General features: G+C 48.7%; 1 protein-coding gene across 1 annotated transcript in view; it reads right to left on the bottom strand.

Moving 5' to 3' along the window:
- Positions 1 to 17722, bottom strand: part of Tll2 (tolloid like 2) — a 121824-nt gene extending 104102 nt beyond the window's left edge. The window contains exon 1 of the mRNA XM_021152072.2: positions 17355 to 17722. Coding sequence (XP_021007731.1) covers positions 17355 to 17523 — 169 coding nt within the window. The 5' untranslated portion in view covers positions 17524 to 17722. The remainder of the gene's footprint in view (positions 1 to 17354) is intronic.
- Between the last annotated feature and the right edge of the window lie 4004 nt (positions 17723 to 21726).

The raw sequence follows: 21726 nt of genomic DNA, 5'->3' as shown, positions 1-21726 counted from the left end.
GATGTGACAAGTGGCAAAGCTCTGTCAGGGCAGGATCAGAAGTGGTCCCAGCAGAGGAAGGAGAGCTAGCTGTACTGTGGGACATAGCCATGTGGATTCCTGAAGATGGCAGGTCATGAGGTCACAGGAACCGAGAGGTTGAAAGGGGGCCGAGAAGGAAGAGTAGGCATGGTGAAGGGAGATCCAGGGCTGGGAGAAAAGCCAGGGTGCAGAGGTTCTGAGGAGTCCTTCACTTTGGCACCACATGTCATGGCTTGCTATCCCTTCCATGCACATCTCCTCCCCCAGTTTCCAGCATAAGGCCTGGCTCTGACTTATGTTAACTATTTCATAAAGGAAGGAAGGAATGGATATCCTGGAAGACCTGAAGGAGGTTCTTAATGCAAAATCAGACCTTTGGCTCCAACGTCAGATTTGAGCTCAGTTCTCAGTTCCCACACAGGCCCAGTTTCTGGAACCAGGATTCTGGGTGGGCTCAGCAGTCTGCTCCAGATGAGCACCTGGCATGGCCAAGGCTGGACATCCACACAGACAGGTGCATAGAAGGGACAGAGTGCAGGGAGGTGGCCCTGGAGATCCCCCACAACCTTTCCCATTAGAGTGTCTATGAGTCTTGGAGACACTGGGATTCTGGCAGTGTTTAAGGAAACCAGGAGCCTGACTCAAGGTGTCAGACCCTCAGACCTGGAAGTCTCTGAGCCAGGCAGCGGCCCAGCCAGGCAGAGGGAGACCCCACCTCCAATGCTGTCAGCACCAGCCACTCTCGAAACAAGCTATGCCTTCCTAGCTCCCAAATAGCACAGACCTGCAAGCCTCTAGCCTTCCTAGAGACTCTTGGCCACATGACTCACCCAGAAACTCTCTCCAAACCCCAGAAAACCTGGCCTCTGCATGGAAGAGCCCTTCAGCAGTGAACTCTCCCCTCCTCCCCTCCCCTCTCCGGACCAGCCATTTCCTTACTCTCTCATGTACACTTAGTGCTTGGGGGACTTTTCAGTCCCCATCCTGCCTAACCACAAATCTCACGCTATGGGGTCACACCTCAGGATGTCTGCACCAGTAAAGATGGCACAGCACACACTTCCACAACTCGCACAGGAAGCTGTTTGTGATCCCATACAAGTAACATTTGCCTTCATTGGCATTCCTTCACCAGCACAGGAGACAGCTGAGCAGCTCCAAGCTGCTGGAGGTCTGGCCTAAAATCCACGTGCATTGAGCATCTAAGGAGGATGTTGATGTACAGAACTCCGAGTCTCAACCAAAGTGATGCAATTAACACCTCCAGGAACAGAGCCCGGGAACACACGTTCAAATACAGGTTCCAGCACGCCCTGTTCTGATTCACACTCAAGTTTGGGAACCAACAGAATCAACGTCTCTAAGTCTCTTCCCCCCCCCCAATATCAATTACTTGGTTCCCTTCCTGTGTCTTTTAGAGATACCATGCGATCTGCCTCCGGCTTGGCATTTGCCCATCCCTGTGGCAGCTCAAGCATCGAGGCACCTTGCTAGTCCTTTTTTAGATGTACACCTGGGGATAAGCCCAGGTTACTGCAGGAACTAAATATGGGGAGGGTGTCAAACTACTGCCATTCCTCTCAGGAAACTTGCAGAGGTTGGGTGGAGAGGCCAGAGGCAGGAGAATTACAGGGAAATCCTACCCAGAGATGCTTTTAGTTCTGTTGAGTTTCCAGGAGGATTTATCAGGTTTGAAGCAATTTTGTGTGAATCTTTGTCAGGGAAGTGTATGTACAAACAAACAGGGAGGGTTTTTTTTTTTTTTTTTTAGTAAAAAGTTAATCGGCTTAAAGTGTGCAACTAAATCGGCAAAGCTTACATTAAAGTAACCCACAGAGAAAGGACCCCATGGAAGGAAAATCTCCAGGAGGACAATATGGCCTCTATGTTCTTTTGTAGTTCCCAGCTATAAATATTCATGGGACAGTGTTAATGGGGTCCACAGCTCTATGCAACCACAATAGTTTTTTTGTTTATTCTCAGGACCATGAACTTTGAAACCATGACCCTAAATTTCAGGACTCTGCATTCAAGCGCACTCGGTAGCAAGTGGGTGGGGAGAGGTTTGGCCAGGGAGGAAGCAGGCAAGTGTGAATCGTGCCTCCTGGATCTTTGGGTGCAGATTAAAGGGCAGGATCTGTTTAGTATGGGAAGCCTCCTGTCTGCAGAGTCCACAGCTGCTCCTGGAGGAATGGCCATCTTGAGGGATGGATGGCTAAGCTATGTGAGCATGTGGCAGAGAGGAGTAGGAAGCAGTAAATATTTTAATTGGGCAAAATAGACTCATTGTGAGTTTTATATCGAAGTCTTAAGGGGAAAAGAAACAAGTCTGGATCCAGGAATTTCTAAGATGGCAAAAATGTAAAAGCCATCTAAACTCCTCACTGGAAGAATCCGGGGAGGCAAAGCATCGTACTCCCATCATGCTCTTTTTCATATGAGGGATGACAGGTAGCTGACACACCTGGACCTCTTCTGATTTTCTCTCACCGAGGACAAATGTCCCTCATTGATCTCAAATGTCCCTCTTGATTCCTCTCCATTGAACCTGAACATGACCTCTTAATCCGTCTTGGCACAGAGCCACATAGGTCCATTGATGCCTGAGAAATAGCATCCAAGACACCTGTCCTCTCCACCCTCCACTGTACCAGAGCCCGTTACCTGCTTGTTCCAGTTAAGGATGATCTCGTCACTACCGCCTAAAGCCTGACTCAGGGGTCTGAGTGCACACATCAGAGACCCTGTAGGATCCAAGTGTCCACGGGACTCCTGGGTCGGTCAGGACCTGGGAGAGCGCCCTACACAGTTGGGTCCTATAGAATAGCTCTAAGCTGTTGGCATCTCATAGCAGATGAGCCAAGAGGGACTGGCTGGAGCCTGTGTGGATGGCTGCCTGGCTGAAAGTAACTGTTGTGTTCTGCCTTGACTCTTCATCTATAGATCAGAGTAGAGTCACACCGATACTCCGGTGACCATGCTACAGAGTGACTCACTGAAAGGAAAAACACTAGTCAGCAACCTGAAACTATTTAAATGTACACAGCCGATTGGTGTGGGGAGGCTTCTCATAGCTGCAAGGTTAGCTGTGTTTTAAAGCACCAGATAGACTTCGACTCCTGAGCCTTCCCCACCCAACTGGTGACTTCTTAGACACACTGGAAAGAACTAAATCAGTTAGCAATGTCTGTCACCAGCTCTGGGGCACTGCACATGTCCACACTTATTCCCCACACATAAATTGCTAACGTATTAAACCATTGTGACCCCTGTAAATGAACAGGTGGAGCCGGGCCTCAGCGTTCTGCTCAGTCCTTTGCCCAGCAGGTCTGCTCCTGTACCTGCCTCTCCCAATTCCCTTGTCCACTTTCACTGTGGTTGCTTTAAACCAAGGGGGAAAAAAAAACACTGCAGACAGGGCCAGGGGTGGGGTTGGGTGAGAGGTCTGGGTATTTCTTCTCTGCTGTGGTGCGCCAGGCCTGGCTGTGGTATCTCATTGGGCTGTGTCCCCTCCTACAGTTCTGACGCCAATAACATTGTTTCCTCCCTGATTCTTCACCTCAGGGAGAGCTGGCTTGCTTCACTCCTTAAACTCTGTGTCTCTTGCTAGTTCCTTCATTAATATAAAACACGCACTGTGATCCTGTTTCCCGCAGGACATCCTCGCTCACGTAGCTGTTGTGAGAAAGCCTTTTGGTTATTTCTGCAGCTAGGCTAGAAGGGAGCTGGACACTCCTCGTAACTAGATTCCAGCACGATGTGATTTTCTGCCATCTCACGTCTGCTGCCTCCCAGAGCAGAAGCCCACACAGACTCTACTCAACAGCAGCGTGGAAGATGCAGTTTACATCTGAAAAGCCAAGAGCATTGCGGATTTTAATTGTACATCATGTGTGCTTGACTATGGGACCAGGCACATTTCATAAGCCCTAATCTCTCCACTGTGGAATGATCTTTCATAGAGCCATAAATTACAGGAGCAATTGTGCGTGACTCACTCTGAAGCTGAGAGCCACTGGAGACCTACGCAGTGAACAGAGTGGAAAGATATACTAGGTGGAGAGAAGAAAAGGTCTGGGGCCTGGCTGCAACCAAACCATAGCTCCCCCTGACTCCTGATAAGATACTGCCCCTCAATGCCACAGGGTTCTCACTGGGAAAATGAGACATTTAGAATAGACACCCACAAGGGTCACCCCCCTCCCCAGCTCCAACATTCCATTGGTTTCGGCGGAATTGCTGGTTAGCTTACAGCAATGCCTGTGGCTTGTTATCTTAACTGAGCCTTCTGCATAAAAGCCCAGCACATTTGGCTGTTTGTGGCGAAGGCCTTCTTTTTTCTTTTACCAATTTCTTTTTCTGCTTCTACAAGAAAATAACCTTGGACTTGACCTCAAGTGCTCTTGACAGTAAAACCTCCAGATTCCCAGGTGGCCATGTGACTGCATCCCAGCCAATGAGGTGACGCATACATGGCAAATTGGAAACCTCTTCTCATGGTCTTTATGCAATTTTCTTCTCCCTGCCTCTCACGGCCAGATTGCCAGTGGTGGTCTGGGCTCTGGCTGCCATCTTGGACTCTGAAGAGAAGGATGTCTCCCAGGGAGAGAAAGTGGGAAGATGGAGGGGCCTGGCTCCTGGAGCCTATCCGAGGTGCAGTTTCCATGAGCCTGGGATGCAGATTACAGAATCTGATGTGACAAGGAAATAGATTGCAGCTTTTTCCAGCTGTGGTCACACATTGCCTGTTGGCCCCACTCCTCCCCGTTCTCTCATGTTCTGCTGTTCTGGAGCTGAGAGCTGTAAAAGCTCCCCCTGTGCCATCTGCCGCATGGGGAGAGAGCTCTGGATGGCACTGCATAACAGAGGAAGAACCTTTGCTCGCTGGTTCTGATGGCCTCGGCTCTCTTGCCCCTGCAGGAGTTGCTGCCAGCCACATTCAGAAGAACCTCCGGCTCTGATCATCCGAGGTCTTCTAGTCTCGACTGGGCAGTTCCTTGCTAGCAGGCCTGCCTTGTCCTGCTGAACAGCTACTCGCTTCTCCACGGCCTTGCTTACCCACAGTCAACTGTACTTGAAAGAAATTGAATGGGAAGTTCCAGAAAGAGATGCTTGGTACTGTAAACCACATGCTGTTCCGAATAGTATAATAAAATCGTGCACTGGGATACCCTGTCCTGTTTAGCACATGACGTTTTATCAGTCACATACATGTTGTACACACTACCTGGCCATTAGTCACTTAGTGGGTCATCTCAGTCATCAGATCCACAGCCACGGTATGTCACAAAGTCTGTGTTCTGATTGGCTGTACCTTCCTTGACTGTAGTTAAGGGACAGGCTCAAACACGGTGGTAAGAAAGAAGCTCCGAGGCACGAGGCCTGAGGCAGATTAGCTTTGACACTGACCTATGAGGGAAACGCAAGCACAGACAAGATTCTGCACTTTCAGTGGCTCTAGTCATTCATTGGAGGTCTTGGAGCATCAGCCCCAGCAATAATGGAGCCAGGGTATCTCCAAGAACTTCAACTTCCAAGGGCCATAGCCGTGCCTTCTCCCAAGAAGTTTGGATTTCTGCCTGTTGGGATGGGAGTGGGGAGCCCATGCCTTCCTAGTACCCCCTTCCCACACCCAGCACCCCTGATTTCTTCTAAATTCTACCTTCTCTTGCCCCCATTTTCAGATTAACAACTATGAATGCTAAATTTACTAATTGCTCTCTAAATAAATGCCTGCTGGGGTTGGAGTCTCTCTCGCCTGCACTATGATAAACAGTAGACTAACTTGGATCAGTAACTAGGCACTTAATTTTGACTGATACAATCATGGGTGGTGGGAGCCAAAACAGATTTATAGTATGAAATACCTTTTCTGCTTTCTAAATAAATAATCTCTCCAAAAATTACCTGTGGCAAATGTGACAGAGAACAGCTGACACGGTTTCTCCTTGAGAGAGCCCACTCAGCACTTAAAGGCATTTCTAAGTGTCCAAAAATCATTTGGAAAAGAAATGCAAATCAAATTGTAACTGCAAGCTATAAAAAAAAATGCTTTTCTCAAGCCAGCACTGATCTTCAAAAGCTAGAATATACATTATCAATCTTCATGGAAATGCAGGGAAGAGAAAAAAAATGTGACTATTTGATTCAGTTTGCTTTGGCTTTGCTGGGGATTGCACCAGAGCCTTAGGTGTGTGGGGCATGTGCTGTACCACCAAGCTACGTCCACAGCCCAGACCCCAAGAGCATCTATACTTCCAACAACTCTATAGGAATTTAGTATTAAGAAATAAAGACATGTATAACGATCTAGTTAGCTTAATGCTGGTTTCCGCAAACGCCTAGCTATTTGTGGAGCTGAGGGGGAAGGATCACAAGTTCAAGACCAGTTTGGGCTACATAGGGAATTTTGAGGCCTGAGTAGGCAACTTGGTGAAACCTTGTCTCAAAATAACAAAATGAGCCGTGGGTGGAATGTTTCTGTAACATGCTCAAGGCCCTGCCCCGGGTCACTCTCCAACCTGCAGTAAATAAATACCCAGCCACAAGGATGACTCTAGCCTCATTGCTTACAAAGGAAAAAGGAAACAACTGGGAGGGAGAATCTGTGTGTCTTACAAAGGGGACTTGTTAAGTAGATGACAATGTATCTATACAACCAGGAACGCCACTTAAATGGATGCTCTCTGTGAGTCTGCTTGTTACATAAGCATCTTCACTGCCACAGAGAGAGAGCCATGGCACTGGGAAAATGGAGCAGAAGGTTCGGGGCTGCACAGAATATTCGGGAAAGGGGAACTCCTGTTACAAGCACAGACAGAGGGTCTGGAAGCACACGTGCCCTGCTAAGGGCAGTCTCGTTTAGGACGTGAGATGATGGAACATTTCCAGTCCTTCCTATCCGTAATTTCTAAGTGGTCCGCCATGATGTGTAACTCAGGAAAACAATTTATGTTAAAGCACTATCTCCCCCTTCCCATCTCAAAGATGTCTCAGTGCTTGTTGAACACGTCTCAGTCGCCTCATCGTGTGGCTGGTAGGGACTTTCTGCACATCACAGCTCAGGGTCCTTACAGCACAGAGTGAGATCTTGTCCCTTTCTCTCTCCCTTCCAGCTCCTAGGATACTAATGGCCTTCCTCCCCCAGGGTTAGCTGTCCTGGCCAGGTGCTTCGTGTTTCTGGAGAGCCTCAGCATTATGTATCTTCTCTGAAATAATGTCCCACTCAAAAGCAGTCTGTAGCTCCCCGTTTCCCTAAGATATGTTTCAAGTTACTCCACTCCACATTCCCTCTTTTCCAAGTTCATTTCAATCTTGTCACTGGTGCTCTTCAAAATAAGCCAGGGTAAAGCCCCAGCTCTGTCACATCCCAAGCATCCCAGGGCCTCCCATTGATTCATGCTATTCTCTCCAGCGTTCTGCCTGCATCCCAGCTTCTCCAAATCCCACCCATCTTTTTGGCCTAAGCTGGGGGCTTACCACACACTTTTCCAGTAATCCTTCCTTAATTATCCATGATGAGTCCTACCTTTTGGATTCCTAGGGTATCCCGTTTGCTCGGTTCTCATTTGATAAATACAGCTGACACTATCCAGGCTCTGATGCTGTGCTAGTGACAGGAAACTGAGGGAGCCTGTGCATGGACAGTCATTGAGCAAGTTGCCACACCCCAGTAACTCTAATCTGTTCTATTTAGAAAAAAAATGCTATATGGAAAAATAAAGGAACTTTATAAACAATGAGCAATCTACAAAAAAAAAAAAAAAAAAAAAAAAACAAATCCAATATTATATGGGGCTGGGCAGGCGACGTGGAGAAATGTGCAGGTTGGGTCTTAGAGAAGCTTGAGATGCCTGTGTGGAAGGCCTTGAGAGGCTGCCAGGAAGACTCTCCCCCAAGGAAGAGAGGCAGGTGATAGGGAGGGGCCTGCAGAAAAGGGCAGGCAGCCGCGGAGGGCTCAGAACTAACCACCTTCCCCAAATGCCTGCGAAGTTCTGAATTGTCCTAAACTGAGTCTGATTATGCAAATGGGGTCAGATGTGAGTTTTAAAAGACCATTCTGCCTATAGCATGCAAAAAAGATTTGGGGAGTGTGGGAATCCACAAAGTGTGTGTGGGGGGGGTGAACAGCAGGAGAGGTAGGGGCAGTGGGTGGGCAGGGCGGGGCTTAGATCAAATGGGCAGCAGTAGGAATGGAATGAGGCAGAAAGGCCCAAAGTTGAACCCAGAGCCAGCAGGACTTGATTTGGGCTACATGGCAAAGTGATGAAAGTCAATGGCCTGCAACCAGGTTCCCTGCTAAAGCACCCGGATGGACTCTTGCACCTGCTGTGACCACTTCTGAGCCAATGGAGAAAGGCAAAGAACTTGATGGAGGACAACTGGCCCCGGCCTGGAAGAGTTAAAGAGCAGGCAGGTTGACAGTCCCTGTGGGAACAGGCTTCAAGGACTCCCACCAGCACCCACCCGTAACCCAGGTGGGAGGAAACGGAAGTGTGGTGGGCAAATTGCAACATGAGACGGGGAGCTAAATGGTCCAGCTGGTAAAGCAGGCAGACCCAGGCTGAACACCAACACTTGAGTGCGGGCGAGTCTGAGACTATTGATTGGCAACTGGCAGGAGCAGTTAGAGGATGGCGTGATCACAGATAGGTCGCTAACCAATCAGCAGGAAAGCTGGGCTCCTGTTGCTAGGCTTGCATCCAGGCAGAAGCAGACTGTGAACAGGCTGAGTGGGTACAAGGAAAAACCTCTTATGCATATTGGTATCTGCCACCCTCTCCTCGCTTCACGGTTAAGAGCCAACAAGCGGTGGAAATTAACACTTGTCACTTGCTGTGGATCCCAAGAGAACTCTGCGGCCTTGAGAGGGAGAGAGAAGTACACATAAGAAACTCAGCCTGTCACTCACGGGGAAATCCTTCAGGGGGAAAGGCAATACAACTGCAGACAAGAGCTACCAAGGACAGCACACTAAACTCAACAACACATGACGGCCACATTTAATCTCCAAAGAAACCATCATGATGGACTTGAATGCCATTCTCATTTCCCAAAGGGGTAAACTGAGGCTCTGGGAGGTTAGGACATTTGGTCACATGACACAGGTGGGAAGGCCACCATGGACTGCAAGCCACAGGCTGTGTCACGTCAACAATGGTGCCTTCAACAGGATGTTGGCTCCTCCAAACAAGAGCTTCCCTGAGAAGATGATCCATCTCCATCCTTTCCTTCTTCAAGGATAACATGGCTACATCCTTCTCTCTCACCTGACCTTCCACCCATGCTCTGTCCCGGACCTTCTGGAAAAAGGATGTGGGGAAGAGAGAGGGGATTTCAAGATCTTGCATTTATTAGTTGATTTTTTCCAACACATTGTGACTAAGAATATCTTGGGGCCAGAACTCTGTCATCTTTATCAAGACCTGGGTCAAGGGAGAATAAAAGTCCGGGAAGAGATGTTTGCCTATGGCTTCCTGATATACTTGAGACTGGGTAGAATAGAAGTGTGCTTGTTGCGCGTGAGTAGAAGGAGGTTCCTGCAGGGATTTGATATCCTTGTCCTTGTGCTAACCAGTTAAATGTTCCAACCCAAGTTCTTGCCTGGGGAGAACCTAGACCATGGCCTGCAGTACCTACAAGAGCCTAGAAGTCCAGGTCATACCCCAGGGGCTTCCACAGAGTCTCCCAGTCTGTGCAGAAAGCCAGCACATGGTACTTTACAAAACATCAGGTGTGGTTCGAGCTTAAAGGCAGACCTTCAATGGAGGGTAACCCCCCCCACACACACACACACACTCTTCCACAAAGCCATGGTGTGGATGAGAAGCCGTGATCTGAGGACTCATGAAGTGACTGTTTGACAAGGTCTCTGGGGGAAGATGCACACCACTCTCAGAGGTGCCATGGAAGCCAACCTCACTGGTACCTAGACACTTTGGAAGTTGGAGGTCACAGGAACACAGTGTTGGAGAAGTCAGGAGTAGTCAAGTCGCACTGTTTACCTCTAGACTTGGGGCTGCTTTCTTAGATGGCTTGCTGGCAAGCTCTCAGCCAAGCACCTTCAATGGATTCATGAGATTCTTGGCTGACTGCAGTTTTGAGGCAAATTTCCTTAAACACAGAGGGGCTACACACACCAGCATGGCAAGAAAACACAGATCTTTTTAATATGTTCAGCCACTGGGTTTCCTGTCACCCAGAAAACTTGCTGGGTTTCAGTGAGTGGGAATGGTACAAGCAATAGCAAACGCTTTTAGAAGTAAATCTCCCCCACGTTCCACGCATTCTCCTAAGAGCTATGTCTATATGAAATCATATAATCGACCTAGAGACCCTATGTAGTCTATATTTTTATAGCGTTTTATTTGTCCAGTGAGCTAAGACAGGTCTTCTCAGAGATTTTGACTCCAAACTCAAGCATTTTCCAGGACAGGTACTCTTGCTTTGTCCCAGCTGTCACCCAGTCATGGAGACCAGTGATCACATGAACAGATTCAATCTGCACAGTTGGAGATGTGACAGGTCACTGGGGAGCCACACAGTTATATAGCTGTTCACAGTTACTGAGTGAGACTTGGCTAATGTGTGGGCATGGAACACTGCAGGAGATGGACCTGGGGGGAGTGGTCAGCCAAAGGACCATAGCTGACCACAGAAGCACTATGGAATGATATGTGCACTTGGCTTCCATCCTTCTGAGCCAACGGTGTCCAGGCTGGGTGGCAGTCTTCAGGACAGTCTAGCAAGCTCTTAGACCTTTAACGCCAATGTGGAGACCACCCATGCCAGGGTGCTGCAGATCCAAGGTTATCTGCGTTATCACTCCCTGATCCCTATGCTGAGCTGAGGGGAAAAAAAAATGTCCCCAGGAAGGGCCATGCGAAGCCCATCAGGATAGGCCCCAGTGATGCAAGACCTGGGAGCTGACCTCTGATGTTTCACGATGCACATTTCTTTCTACTGAGTCCACAGAGATGGTGCTGGGAACCAATGGAGTGCCAGAAATGCCGAGCCTGAAATTCAGTTTCCCCTGTGTGCAAAGTAGCAGCCACCATATTGCATGTCTCCCCTGGGGATGAGGCGGGGGTAGGAGGGGTAGGGTGGTGTTTCTCATTATGCTTGGGGTCCCAGAGTAGCCCCATCTGCGAGGGGCCTGATAAGGTCCCCCATTCTCATCTCCCCTTTCCTAGACACTGCCTATCTAGTAAAAGCCTTGGCCATTGTTGGGAGCCCTGGATTCCAGTTGGCATTTGATGCTATGTGTACGGCATCTGCTTGCCTGAGCAGATGTAAGAGCTGAGCACTGAGCCAATTGGCTGACCCTTACACAGAAGTCTAGGTAGCCAGTCTCCCCCACAGGCATACATTCTTCTCTTAGACTTTGTTTACTCTATTTTTATTGAAATATAGTAAATGTGGCATAAAACTTACCCTCCACATTTTAAATATAGATTTCATACTTTTTAAAAATTAATTGTTTTTATTTTATGTGTGGGGTCATTTTGCCTGCCTGTACGTCTGTACACCTCTTGCATGCCTGGTTCCCACAGAGGCTAGAAGAGTCATCAGATTCCCCTGAACTGGAGTTACAGATATTGAGAGCCACCATTTTGGTTCTAGAAATTCAAACACTAATCCTGTGGAAGAGCAGCCCTGCTCTTGGCCGTAGAGCTGTCTCTCCAGCCCTGACCTCTCTTACTTTTGAGACATTGTTTAATAATAGTGAATCCCCAACTCTAATTACTCAAATATGAGATCACTTATCCACAAGCATTTCCACAAGCGCAAAAGTACTTACGAGCGCCTTCTCTGTCCTCTGATGACATAAATGCCAATCACTGGGTACCTCCTGGTGCCAGAAACTGGGCTCAGAAATAGATAAAATGTCTACAATTTAGTCCTGGTGGCCATCCTGAAAGCTGGAAGAGTTCTTGGCAACTGAGAAAACAGGGTGACGGGGGTTCAGTAACTCCTCGCACTCGCATAGCCTTGCAAAAGGGCAGACAGGTGAACCAGATGCTGCTTCTGCCTGGAGACAGGAAAGGCATTTAACATACAAGGCCTTGGAGAAATGTAATTCCATTAAGTCAGCCATCTGCCCATCAGCAAGGACCTTCTAGGACAGGAGAGGATGTAAAGGGAGACGTAAAAATGCCAGCTGCTCTCACCAGGGTCTGAGCCTTAGGAGATGCACAGGGACAGGAAAACAAACTTCCAGAGAGACTACTTGACCCTACTGTCCCCTGCCTCCTCTTCCAACATTCTCAGGTAAGGGATACTGCATTACTCAGACAGAGGGCAAATGCGTAGTTCCGTTAGCCATGAACCCAATCCACCTAAGGCCAGCATCCTTCCTACCTCCCTCATTCAGGAGATACAGACAAACAACTCAGTGAGCTGGACACCACTGTGGGTACCAGGCAGAGAGTGAGGCCCATATATCACAAAGTTGAATGTTCTGACCTTACATCAGGACCTCGATGGGCTGCTGACAGTAGCTTCCCCAGAAAGGTCTCTGGGTGAACCTTCAAAAAGACCTCATTGGTAGACTGGGTGGTAGTGACGAACACCTTTAATCCCAGCACTCAGGAGGCAGAGGCAATGCATCTCTGAGTTTGAGGCCAGCCTGGTGTACAGGGCAGGTTCCAGGACAGCCTGAGCTACATAAGGTATCTTGAAGCGAATGAGAAGGGTAGGTTGAGGCTCCAAATTCCAGACAGAGGTGAGATTTGAAGTCATGGGCAGGGGCTGAGGATAGCCCAAATTGAGTGATGAGCCATTTGTCACACTGTGCCTTTGTCACACTCACTTTGGCTCCTGAACCTTAAGCCACCAGGGGCCAACAAGTCCACATATCACATCCGAATCCAGCATTCACAGCTGTCCGACGCTTTTGGCATTTGCCAAGCCACTAGCTAAATAGTAAGCAGGTGTCAGCAGGCTGGCAGCCAGCTCCCTTGGATTTACACAGGCTGCCTGAGCATCTCTGCGTCAGGAAAGCCTCACGCAGGCAGTTTGGGTGACCTGGGAGGCTGAAAGCATCCACCATGTATCTCCCCAGTTTTCTACTTTAGGACCTTCCCTAAATCTAGAGGACCCAGTTCATGCCTCAAGAGCATGGCAGGTCAGTTTTCAAATCTGGCTGCAACACTCCCTCATCCACTTGCTTTTAGACAACGTTATTTTTATAGCCATCCTGTTGGTGAAAGGGAACCACGAGGCTCGCCATCGCATCACGCTGGGTGTGAGGATGTGAGGTGGTCAACAAAGGCACTGAAAACTCCCTCCCATCCGGTCCTCTTAGATCCACCTAGAATCCAGTTGCTGTGCTGCGAGGACAAACCAACAACAAAGCCACACGGGAGACAACCTAACAGCTCTCTCCAACAATCCAATGAACAGGCAAGCTGTGAGCAGGCACAAGGGTCGGGAGCCATCAGGTGGGTTCCTGTGACTCATTGTCGATCCTGCAGGTCTTTCTAGATGACAGACAGACACCACCCTATCTGTTCTTAACCCACCAAGGCATGGTTGTAATGGTGTGCCAGTCAGGCTGTTGTATACCAAGCTAGGAGTGAGTTCTTCCCCAAGAATAGAGTGGGAAGCAGATGTGAACAACAAAGGGCTACAAACCGTGGATTCCTTTCTGTCTTCCATTCTCTGGATAGATGATTCTAGGAGGTACTTGGAAGGTACTAAGAGGCCCTGGAGGGGTCAAAGCTCACTACTTAGAGCAGCTATCTGAATCCCAATCGCCTCATTGAATTCTTCCTTCCCTGCCTTACACTCCGTGCTCCCTCCCTGCTGTTCTTTGGTTCACCCTCCAAATACCCAGTGGCCCTGCTCCTGGTTACATTATAAGGCAAAAGATTTTGCTCCCATCTCCATTTTGCAGATAGGGAGACTGACACATAGGTAAGCGGCACCATGTGTTATCAGCCATATAGACAGGAGGGGCAGGGATGAAATGAGAAGCCAGCCCCTGGCTTCACTCAGCTGAGGATGAGAGGATGAGGGCAGGCAGACAGGGAGAACATTGCCAGCATGGAGATGCAGAAAATGTCGGAGTTCTTGCACAGTGTCTGGCTATGTGGGCAGTATCTAAGGAAAAGCTGGTATAGACCTATGGACCAATAGACACAGTGCCTAGAAGCCCATGGCTGTTCCCCATCTGCATGCCGGGAAGGTTCCCACTCCCCCATCATCTGACTTAGTAACCACCCTCTTTGCAGAGTCAACTGTTAGTAAATGTAGAATTGACGGTGTAAAACAGCACCCAAAGCTTCAGTAATGATGTTCTTTCAACACGTCTCTAGAAAATCTGTTTATAATGTACCCAACGATAGACATATCTTTCCATGTACTTTAATCTGTCATAAATCATTCCTGTCCATAAACGAGGATACAAAGACACACAGGGGAGACTTGCCCTGTGTCAGGCAGCTTGTACATAGCAGAGTAGGTAGGAGTTGTTAATGGTTGTTTATGGTAAACTGGTAGAAATGTTAACCGTTAAATGGTAAGATGGTAAGTATGCCATTGAGAGGGGTTGCAGTATGTACTGTGCATCACTTGGATGGCTAGGCTGGAGCAAAAGTCACAGAAACAGAACACTGAACAGGGAGGAGGTAGGGGGCCCAAGCACAAGTCCCTGCACCGGGTCATGTGGGTTCAAGTGATACATCAAGAGGGGGAATGTCTTGTTTAGAAAGACATCATAGTGGGTAAAGGCACCTGCTACGAGGCCCTGTCACCTGAGTTCAATCCCAGGACCATACAGAAGGAGAGAACCAATTTCTAAAAGGCGTCCTCTGATCTCCACACGCACCCCACCCGAACATAAAATAAATGAAAAAAAATGTAATTTAAAAATGCTTAAGAAGTGAGAAGCTCCCCAGATCTGTCAGCTTAGAGTCCAAACAAATTCAATATATCCATTCTGTAGGGGGAAAGCCATGGCCTAGAGCAGGCAGACCTTGTCCACTGATGGGTGGGGAATAGAGCCAGGATGCTCCCTTCTGCATTATGGATGCATGGTGGAATGGAGACTCACACGGGGAAGAGACAGGTGGGAAATGGTTTGTATGTGAAGTTCTGAAGCAGGGACCAGGAGCTGACCTTCTGACCAGAGCTTCTAGGGAGTTAGAGTTTCCCTGGGATAGAGGCCCTTTCTGAAGCTTTAAACATGCTACCAGGAAGTGCGGTTCCCCCTAGTGGGGAAGCTGTCTTTCCACTAAAGTGCCTCTTGCGTTTTGGCATTCCTTAAGGGTGCTCCCTACATGACAGAATTCCGAGGAGGATGGCATCCTGAGGTGCCCTCTTGCTGCGGGTCTCCCTTGCCATTGATCTCTTCTGGCTGCCTGTAGCACCCCAGGTTACTCCAGAGTGGGAATGGGGGCTGCAAGGCTCCAAAGATGGCTGCAGCGGATATACTGAGGCAGCTGGACCACACTCGGGCTTCTTATTTTCCAGCCCTGCCTGCCGGTCCCATCCAGTCCATGAACAGTCAGAGCATTTGTGTCTTTGTTCCCAACATTTTTTTTTTTCTGAAATCACTGGACAGTCAATAGGCAGACTTGCCTCGGGGTTGTCCCTGGAGGCTTACACCAGGCGGGAACTCGCAGTTAGATCTGCATCTTTCCCTCTGGGTCTGCAGCATCTAGACTAGCATCCTACATACACCAGGCACCCAGCCTGGTTCTCAAACCAATCTCCCTTCTGGCCCCACTGGCCCGTACTGCCTCCTAGAGGTGGCGCCTCTGAATCTGACAGGTATGGCTGTTGCTCCTGCTCATCTCAAGCTTAGGCACTCTCATTTTAGGACCAGGTCACCATTCTAACCATGCTCAGACCATCCCGGCTGGACATCACAATCAGATGTGGTACCTTCATTTATCTGGAAACCACCTTCCCTATTTCCCAGAAATCACCCATTCTATTTCCCACCCCAGGGCCTCATATACAGTTGGATTTTTCTGGCATCTTTCCTGTGGTTAAGACCAGGTCCCCCCACACCCAGCTTGACCTTCCACATACACATGCCCCTCTGGTCTCAAGAACACCTGAGGACTTCCTAGGAACCTCATCTTCTTCAGAGAACATGCATTGTGAAGTGACTCCAGCCTATGCTCTAGAGTCACCACAGTAATGGTAAAAATAACGACAACACTCTATAATTGATTCCAATGGCAAGAAATTCCCACCCAAGTCCTCTGTTTACCTTCCATTTTAGAGATGAGGAGCCTGAGGCTGGGAGAGGTCTCTATGAACTGAGGGAATGAAATGGCCCAGACCTGGTGGGCCACTGTGCCCAGAGGAACCACTCTGACCGCCTCAAGTATCCTCAAGGCCTCCTATCCCTTATTTTTGCCCACCAGAAGTGAATCAGGTTGGGCAATGGACAAAGGAAAACACTACTAGCGGGTTCTCGGCCACCATCCAGGAGCAGCCTCAAGGTGGTCTGAGTCCTGCACCTGCTTGGGTCCCAGCTAGTAACTGCTCTTGACTTTGGATACATTTGGGTCCTTTGGGGACAGATACTTAGTAACGTTTGCTGGAATGCTTTATCACACACACCCCTATCTATCTCTCGCCACACATCCCAAAACAGGGTTAGTAGCTGGAGGGAAGCAGGCCCTGTAGCTGGGGCAAAGGTTTGTGCTCAAAGGCTGGTGTGCCCAGTGCAGTCCTGGGGCGCAGCTTCCTGGTGGAATTAGAGCACCTGCTGACTTCCATCTCAGTCGGGTGCTGAGGAGACTGCGGGGGGTAGGGGCGCGGGTCGGGGGAAGCTGGAGCAATTCAAGTCGTGGGCGCTCTTCCTAGGGGACTCTTTCTTCTGTCCTGTGAAGCTTTTTTGTCTGTCTTCTAATCTCTTCCCAAGAGTAACTACAGATCTTGGGAAACTTCGCGGGAAACTTCCAACTGCTGTGAACTCCGATGAAGCCAGCTACTCCATCGGACAGAGCCTGGAGCGCCGCGCCCAGCCAGGCTCAACTCCTGCAGTGTCTGAAGGTAGCCGGTGCCTAGAGGCTGACAGGCGACCCGATCCTACCGTGCACCACACAGGCTTTGCTTGCCACATCCGCCAGAATTCCCTATGGGACCGGTCCTGCGGCCGCCACCCGATGTGCACTGCTAATCTGGGACCAGGATGTCCTCCTGGACTTGGAGGAGTACTAAAGCAGTTTCCCGCAGACATTGTCCTCCCCCTCCCGCGGGAGCCAGGGACATCTCTCAGGAACGGAGTGGCCCGCCTTGCCCACCCTCATTTGCATTTCAAAGGCAAACTTCTGCCCGACTTGCCGGGAGACTAGGACAGCGGTGGTACCTACCAGCTTTGCAGGGGTCGTGGTAATGCAGCTGCTGCTCCGTGCCCTCCTCGCCTTCCAAGGCTCCGTAGTCCAAGGCGACATTCGAGTGGTCCCCTGTCACTTCAGCACCGCGGGGCAGCGGTAGCAGCAACAGCAGCACCAGGGTGCCAAGAGTGGTCGCAAGGGGCATAGTGGCAAGGGGTCGGCGGGGCCCGAGGGACTTAACCTGCACAGAAAGCTCGGATCCAGAGAGACACCACGTACAGGGTCGGTTGTGGTGGCTGCTGCTTGGCTGCCAGGCACCGGTAGGGTACCAAGCAAGCCCAGTAAGGCGTTCCCGTCCGGCCTGGACACCCGGGAAGCCGCTGCTAAACACGACTTGCCCAGAGGCCAAGGCTGCGGTGGCTGTGATTGTGCTGGCGGCGGCAGCGGTAGGAACAGTGGCCGCTCCGCCCCTCTCCACCAGGGCTGGACCACACGCCCTCTCCAAGGGCCCCGGACAGCCAATCACTTATGCGTCCTAGGCGAGGCCCCTCCTCTTCCCTGCACCTCGGTAACTTCGGAGGAACCCAAGCAAAGCGAAGATGCTGACAAGTGTTGGGCTCCCCGGGGCGCGCGCCCACCTGGCCGAATGCAATCTTGTTTTGACACTGTCGTGCGGGCAACACTGCTCAACATTGAGGCTAGGCTTTGCGCCCTACCTCATTCTAGTAACTCATTTCACAACTCCCAGATGCACGCGTGGCAGGACGCAGGAGGGCCAGCTGCTTGGTGTGTGTGAGCAGTCCTGGACACCTCGCTGCTGCCAACTTCGTGCTTTCGAAATTCGTTTCTCTGCAGAATGTGTCTCATGTGAGGCATGTGTCTCACATGCCTCAGCAAAGGGGGCGGGGAGGGGGGAATGAGCAGGATTCTCTCCACTCTTTCAACAGCCCTGGTCCCACCAGCACAGGTGCATGCTGCAGCACCCACCAAACCCGAAGTTGTGGGAGGGACTTGTAAGGAAGGATAAGGATGAGCTTCAGTAAAACTGTCCCAATTGGGATGCTTTTGATAGTCAAAGACTCACAAATGAGCAACACTGTTATTTAAAGTTACAGACATACCAAGCAAGCCTTGCCGTTAGTTTGATAAAATAAAAATGAGCGATTCTTTAAATCTGGTTATTTTTTGTGCCAGTGAAAAACATGCACCCCGATTATTTAGGGGGATAATCAGACGTTATTTGAAACTCGCTTATGTGATGTACCTTCAATGTAAAAAACAAGCTGTCAGAACTGATCCACTCTGACATACACTATTAACCGCAAGGATTTGTCAAAGATCTTTTTATACAAGTAAATTGCCCTAATCAAGCACTATAGCACATCAATGTGCTGTGAAGATCTGTGAGTGCACCACATCCAGAGTTGTCTTTTTTTTTTTTTTTAAATTAACTGCAGGAAGAAAGGTGGACTAAATTTCTCTTTGGGGCTTGTTACCACATGGTTTCCTAGCTGCTAAATGACAAAGCAGTCCAAAGCTGGGCTTTACACCAGGCTCCAAATGTCTCATCCTATCATCATCTGCCTTATCTATTAACTAGAACAACAGTTTCTTCAAACCAGGACAGGTAGTGATTAACCAAAGAAAAGTGTTACAGTATTTTATTTTGTTCTGAATTTCACTAGTAATGGAGGGCTGACCCTGTCTGAGGCTGTCATCAAATGAGCACGGAAGTTATAGCCAGGTTAGGCAAGATCTGCTAGAACTGGCAGGTGAGAGGAGGGGACTTGAGAGGAAGAGCTGGCACCAAATGGCAAGGAAGGCCAAGTGGCCACTAAAATAGAGCATCATCGGTGGAGGAGGTTGGATGGCACTTCTGCCTGACTGCTGGAGGGAGTCAAACCCAACGCCACACGGTTCGCTATAAGCACCCAGTGAAGGTCACCACCTGTCAGTAGATAAGGCCACAAAAGAGACATCTAAAGGGCTAACAAACTTCTGTGACACTTCCAGGCTTCCAGATGGCCCTATGAAAACAGCCAATTGGCTTCCTCATTAACCGAGAATTCTGGAAAGCAGACATTAGAGGCTGGTCTTTGGCGCGCAGAAGCTGGAGCCTTTATTGCCCCTAATCGCCACCTGGTGGGTTAGCTGCCAGTCTTTTCATCAGTTCCCTTTATCCAAATATTTTGAAGACCCATGCTCATAGATAAGCATGCTACTCAGCTCTGTGTGAGGCTTGTTTGGATGTTTCTCTGGCTGTTGACCAATAGGTTAAGCAGCAAATGTTGGAACTGTCAGGAAGTTCAGATGGGAATGACTGAAGAATGGTCAATACTTTGAACATTTCTACAGCTCCATTACACACATTTGTCTCATAGCAAGCTAATATGGATATATGGATTTTTTTCCTTTTTTTTTTTTTTTGATACAGGGTTTCTATGTAGCTCTGGCTGGCTTCAGATTCAGAGATCCTCCTGCCTCTGCTTTCCAAGTGCTGGGAGTAAAGGCACGCACCACACTTGCTTTCCTCTTTTGAGACACTCTTGCCAAGGTGACCTCAAACTTGTAATCCTCCTGACTCGGTTTCTAAGTGATGGGATTATAGACCTGTATCATCATGTTCTGCGCAAATAAACTAAATGTATTTCAAATCTAAATCCAGGGTTGGTCGGAGAGATGGCTTAGCAGTCAAGAGCACTGGCTGTTCTTCCAGCGGGCTTTGGTTTAATTCCCAGTTCCACTAACCACCTGGAACTACAGTCCTCTTTTGGCCTCCTTGGGCCACAGGCACACACAAGTAATACAGGCATACTTGTAGGCAAAACACTTATACATACAAAATAAAATTCTAAATCTCACGGGAGAAGTGGAGGGCAATGTAGAATAGCCTTTATGACCTCCTGTTCAACTTAGTACTACTTTCTATGCTTATGTGTCTTACCTCTTCAGCATCTTTGGCCCTGTGGAAATCCTTAAGTGGTCTTTTTAAGTCTCTGTCTTGCCCAGCTTGTCACATCTTCATTCCTTTGCCCCAAAGCATCAGATTATTTTGCAGCTGCTCAGACCCCTTCCAATCTACATTTAGTCTCTCTCCTTTACTTCCCTACCTAGGCCAATGTCCCATTCTCACACTCACCTTCAGAACCGGCAATGAACCTTGGGATAACAGTACGCTGCCGGCTCGTTCCTTTTTTTTACACCACTGAGGTGATGCCGCGAGTTCTCTAAGAAGGTACTTAATTACTGTTAACACTGTCATGTCTCTGTAACAATCTTAGCTCAAGGCGGCATCCTAGGCCCTCCCTCCATCACCTCAAAGCCTCCTTTAGCCTTCATACATCCTCTCAATGCCTCTCAAGTGCGATGCCGGCTGCCCTTAACATCTACAAGCATCCTCACAGGGTCTCACCTCTTCCCTCTGCTATGACTTTTCCTACGACACTTGGGAGGCCACAAGCCTGCATCCTCATTGCATAGCCATGTTTTATGCTCTTCAGAGCCGCCCTATTAGAGCCAACTTCAGTTTACCCAACTAAACTAACCCAACGTGAATCAACTTATCTTTGTAGACTCTACTTCCCCAGAACTTCATGATTAGTCCTGTAGTAATAACGACTTGGACTGAGTCACTGTGAACTAACAAAAATCAGCCAGTTACAATGCTCCACAAGTCTTTAAAATAATAATAAAACAACTTGAAAACCCCTGTTTATAGCAAACTTTGAAAGTGAAAAAATTATTTAAAACAAATATTTCAAATAATATATAAATCCCACTTGGCTAAATATAGGCCCTGTTTATTATAAACTAAGCTGAGTAGTTCACTTTATTTTGAAATCAAGCAGCTGGATATGTAACAACAGGCTTCCTTCTGTGGCATAGAATCTAGCCTAGTTTTCCAATCAGACAAGATCAGAAGTCAGCCAAATCTACACCAAGCAACCTATATGGCTGACAGTGGTTCAAATCTTATCTATAAAGAGAAGTCAAAAGAATAGGGAGAAGAACAGCATTTAAAAAGAAATCATATTCACTATACAATTCTTTCCACTTTTCTGTACATCGTTTTTTTTCAAAATACAAAAAAGGCAGGCATGGAAATCAACCCTGAAATATTAAAACTCTTTATTTCTCTGCTGGCCACCTCTGCGGTAGGTTCACAACAGGGCCATGTCCTAGAGTTCTGTATGCATTGTTCTAGAATGCCTGAGTTCTCACGTAGAGCGTATGAGTCTTCAACATCAACTTAGGTCTTATCTGACCCCTGACAACTGCTGAGTCCTGAGTTACTAACTGGAGGATGGATGTCATCGGTCACATCTTGGCAAGCAGGCTGATGATGACAAGTTATCTTGCCCCTCATGCCTCAGTTTACCTGTTTCACAAAGGAAAGAAAGCAAGCATC

Source organism: Mus caroli, unplaced genomic scaffold (genome assembly GCF_978045245.1).
Source record: "Mus caroli unplaced genomic scaffold, Mus_caroli_1 scaffold_20, whole genome shotgun sequence".
Classification (NCBI taxonomy): domain Eukaryota; kingdom Metazoa; phylum Chordata; class Mammalia; order Rodentia; family Muridae; genus Mus; species Mus caroli.
The sequence above is the reverse complement of the archived record's forward strand: the minus strand, read 5'-3'. Positions and strand labels throughout refer to the sequence as shown.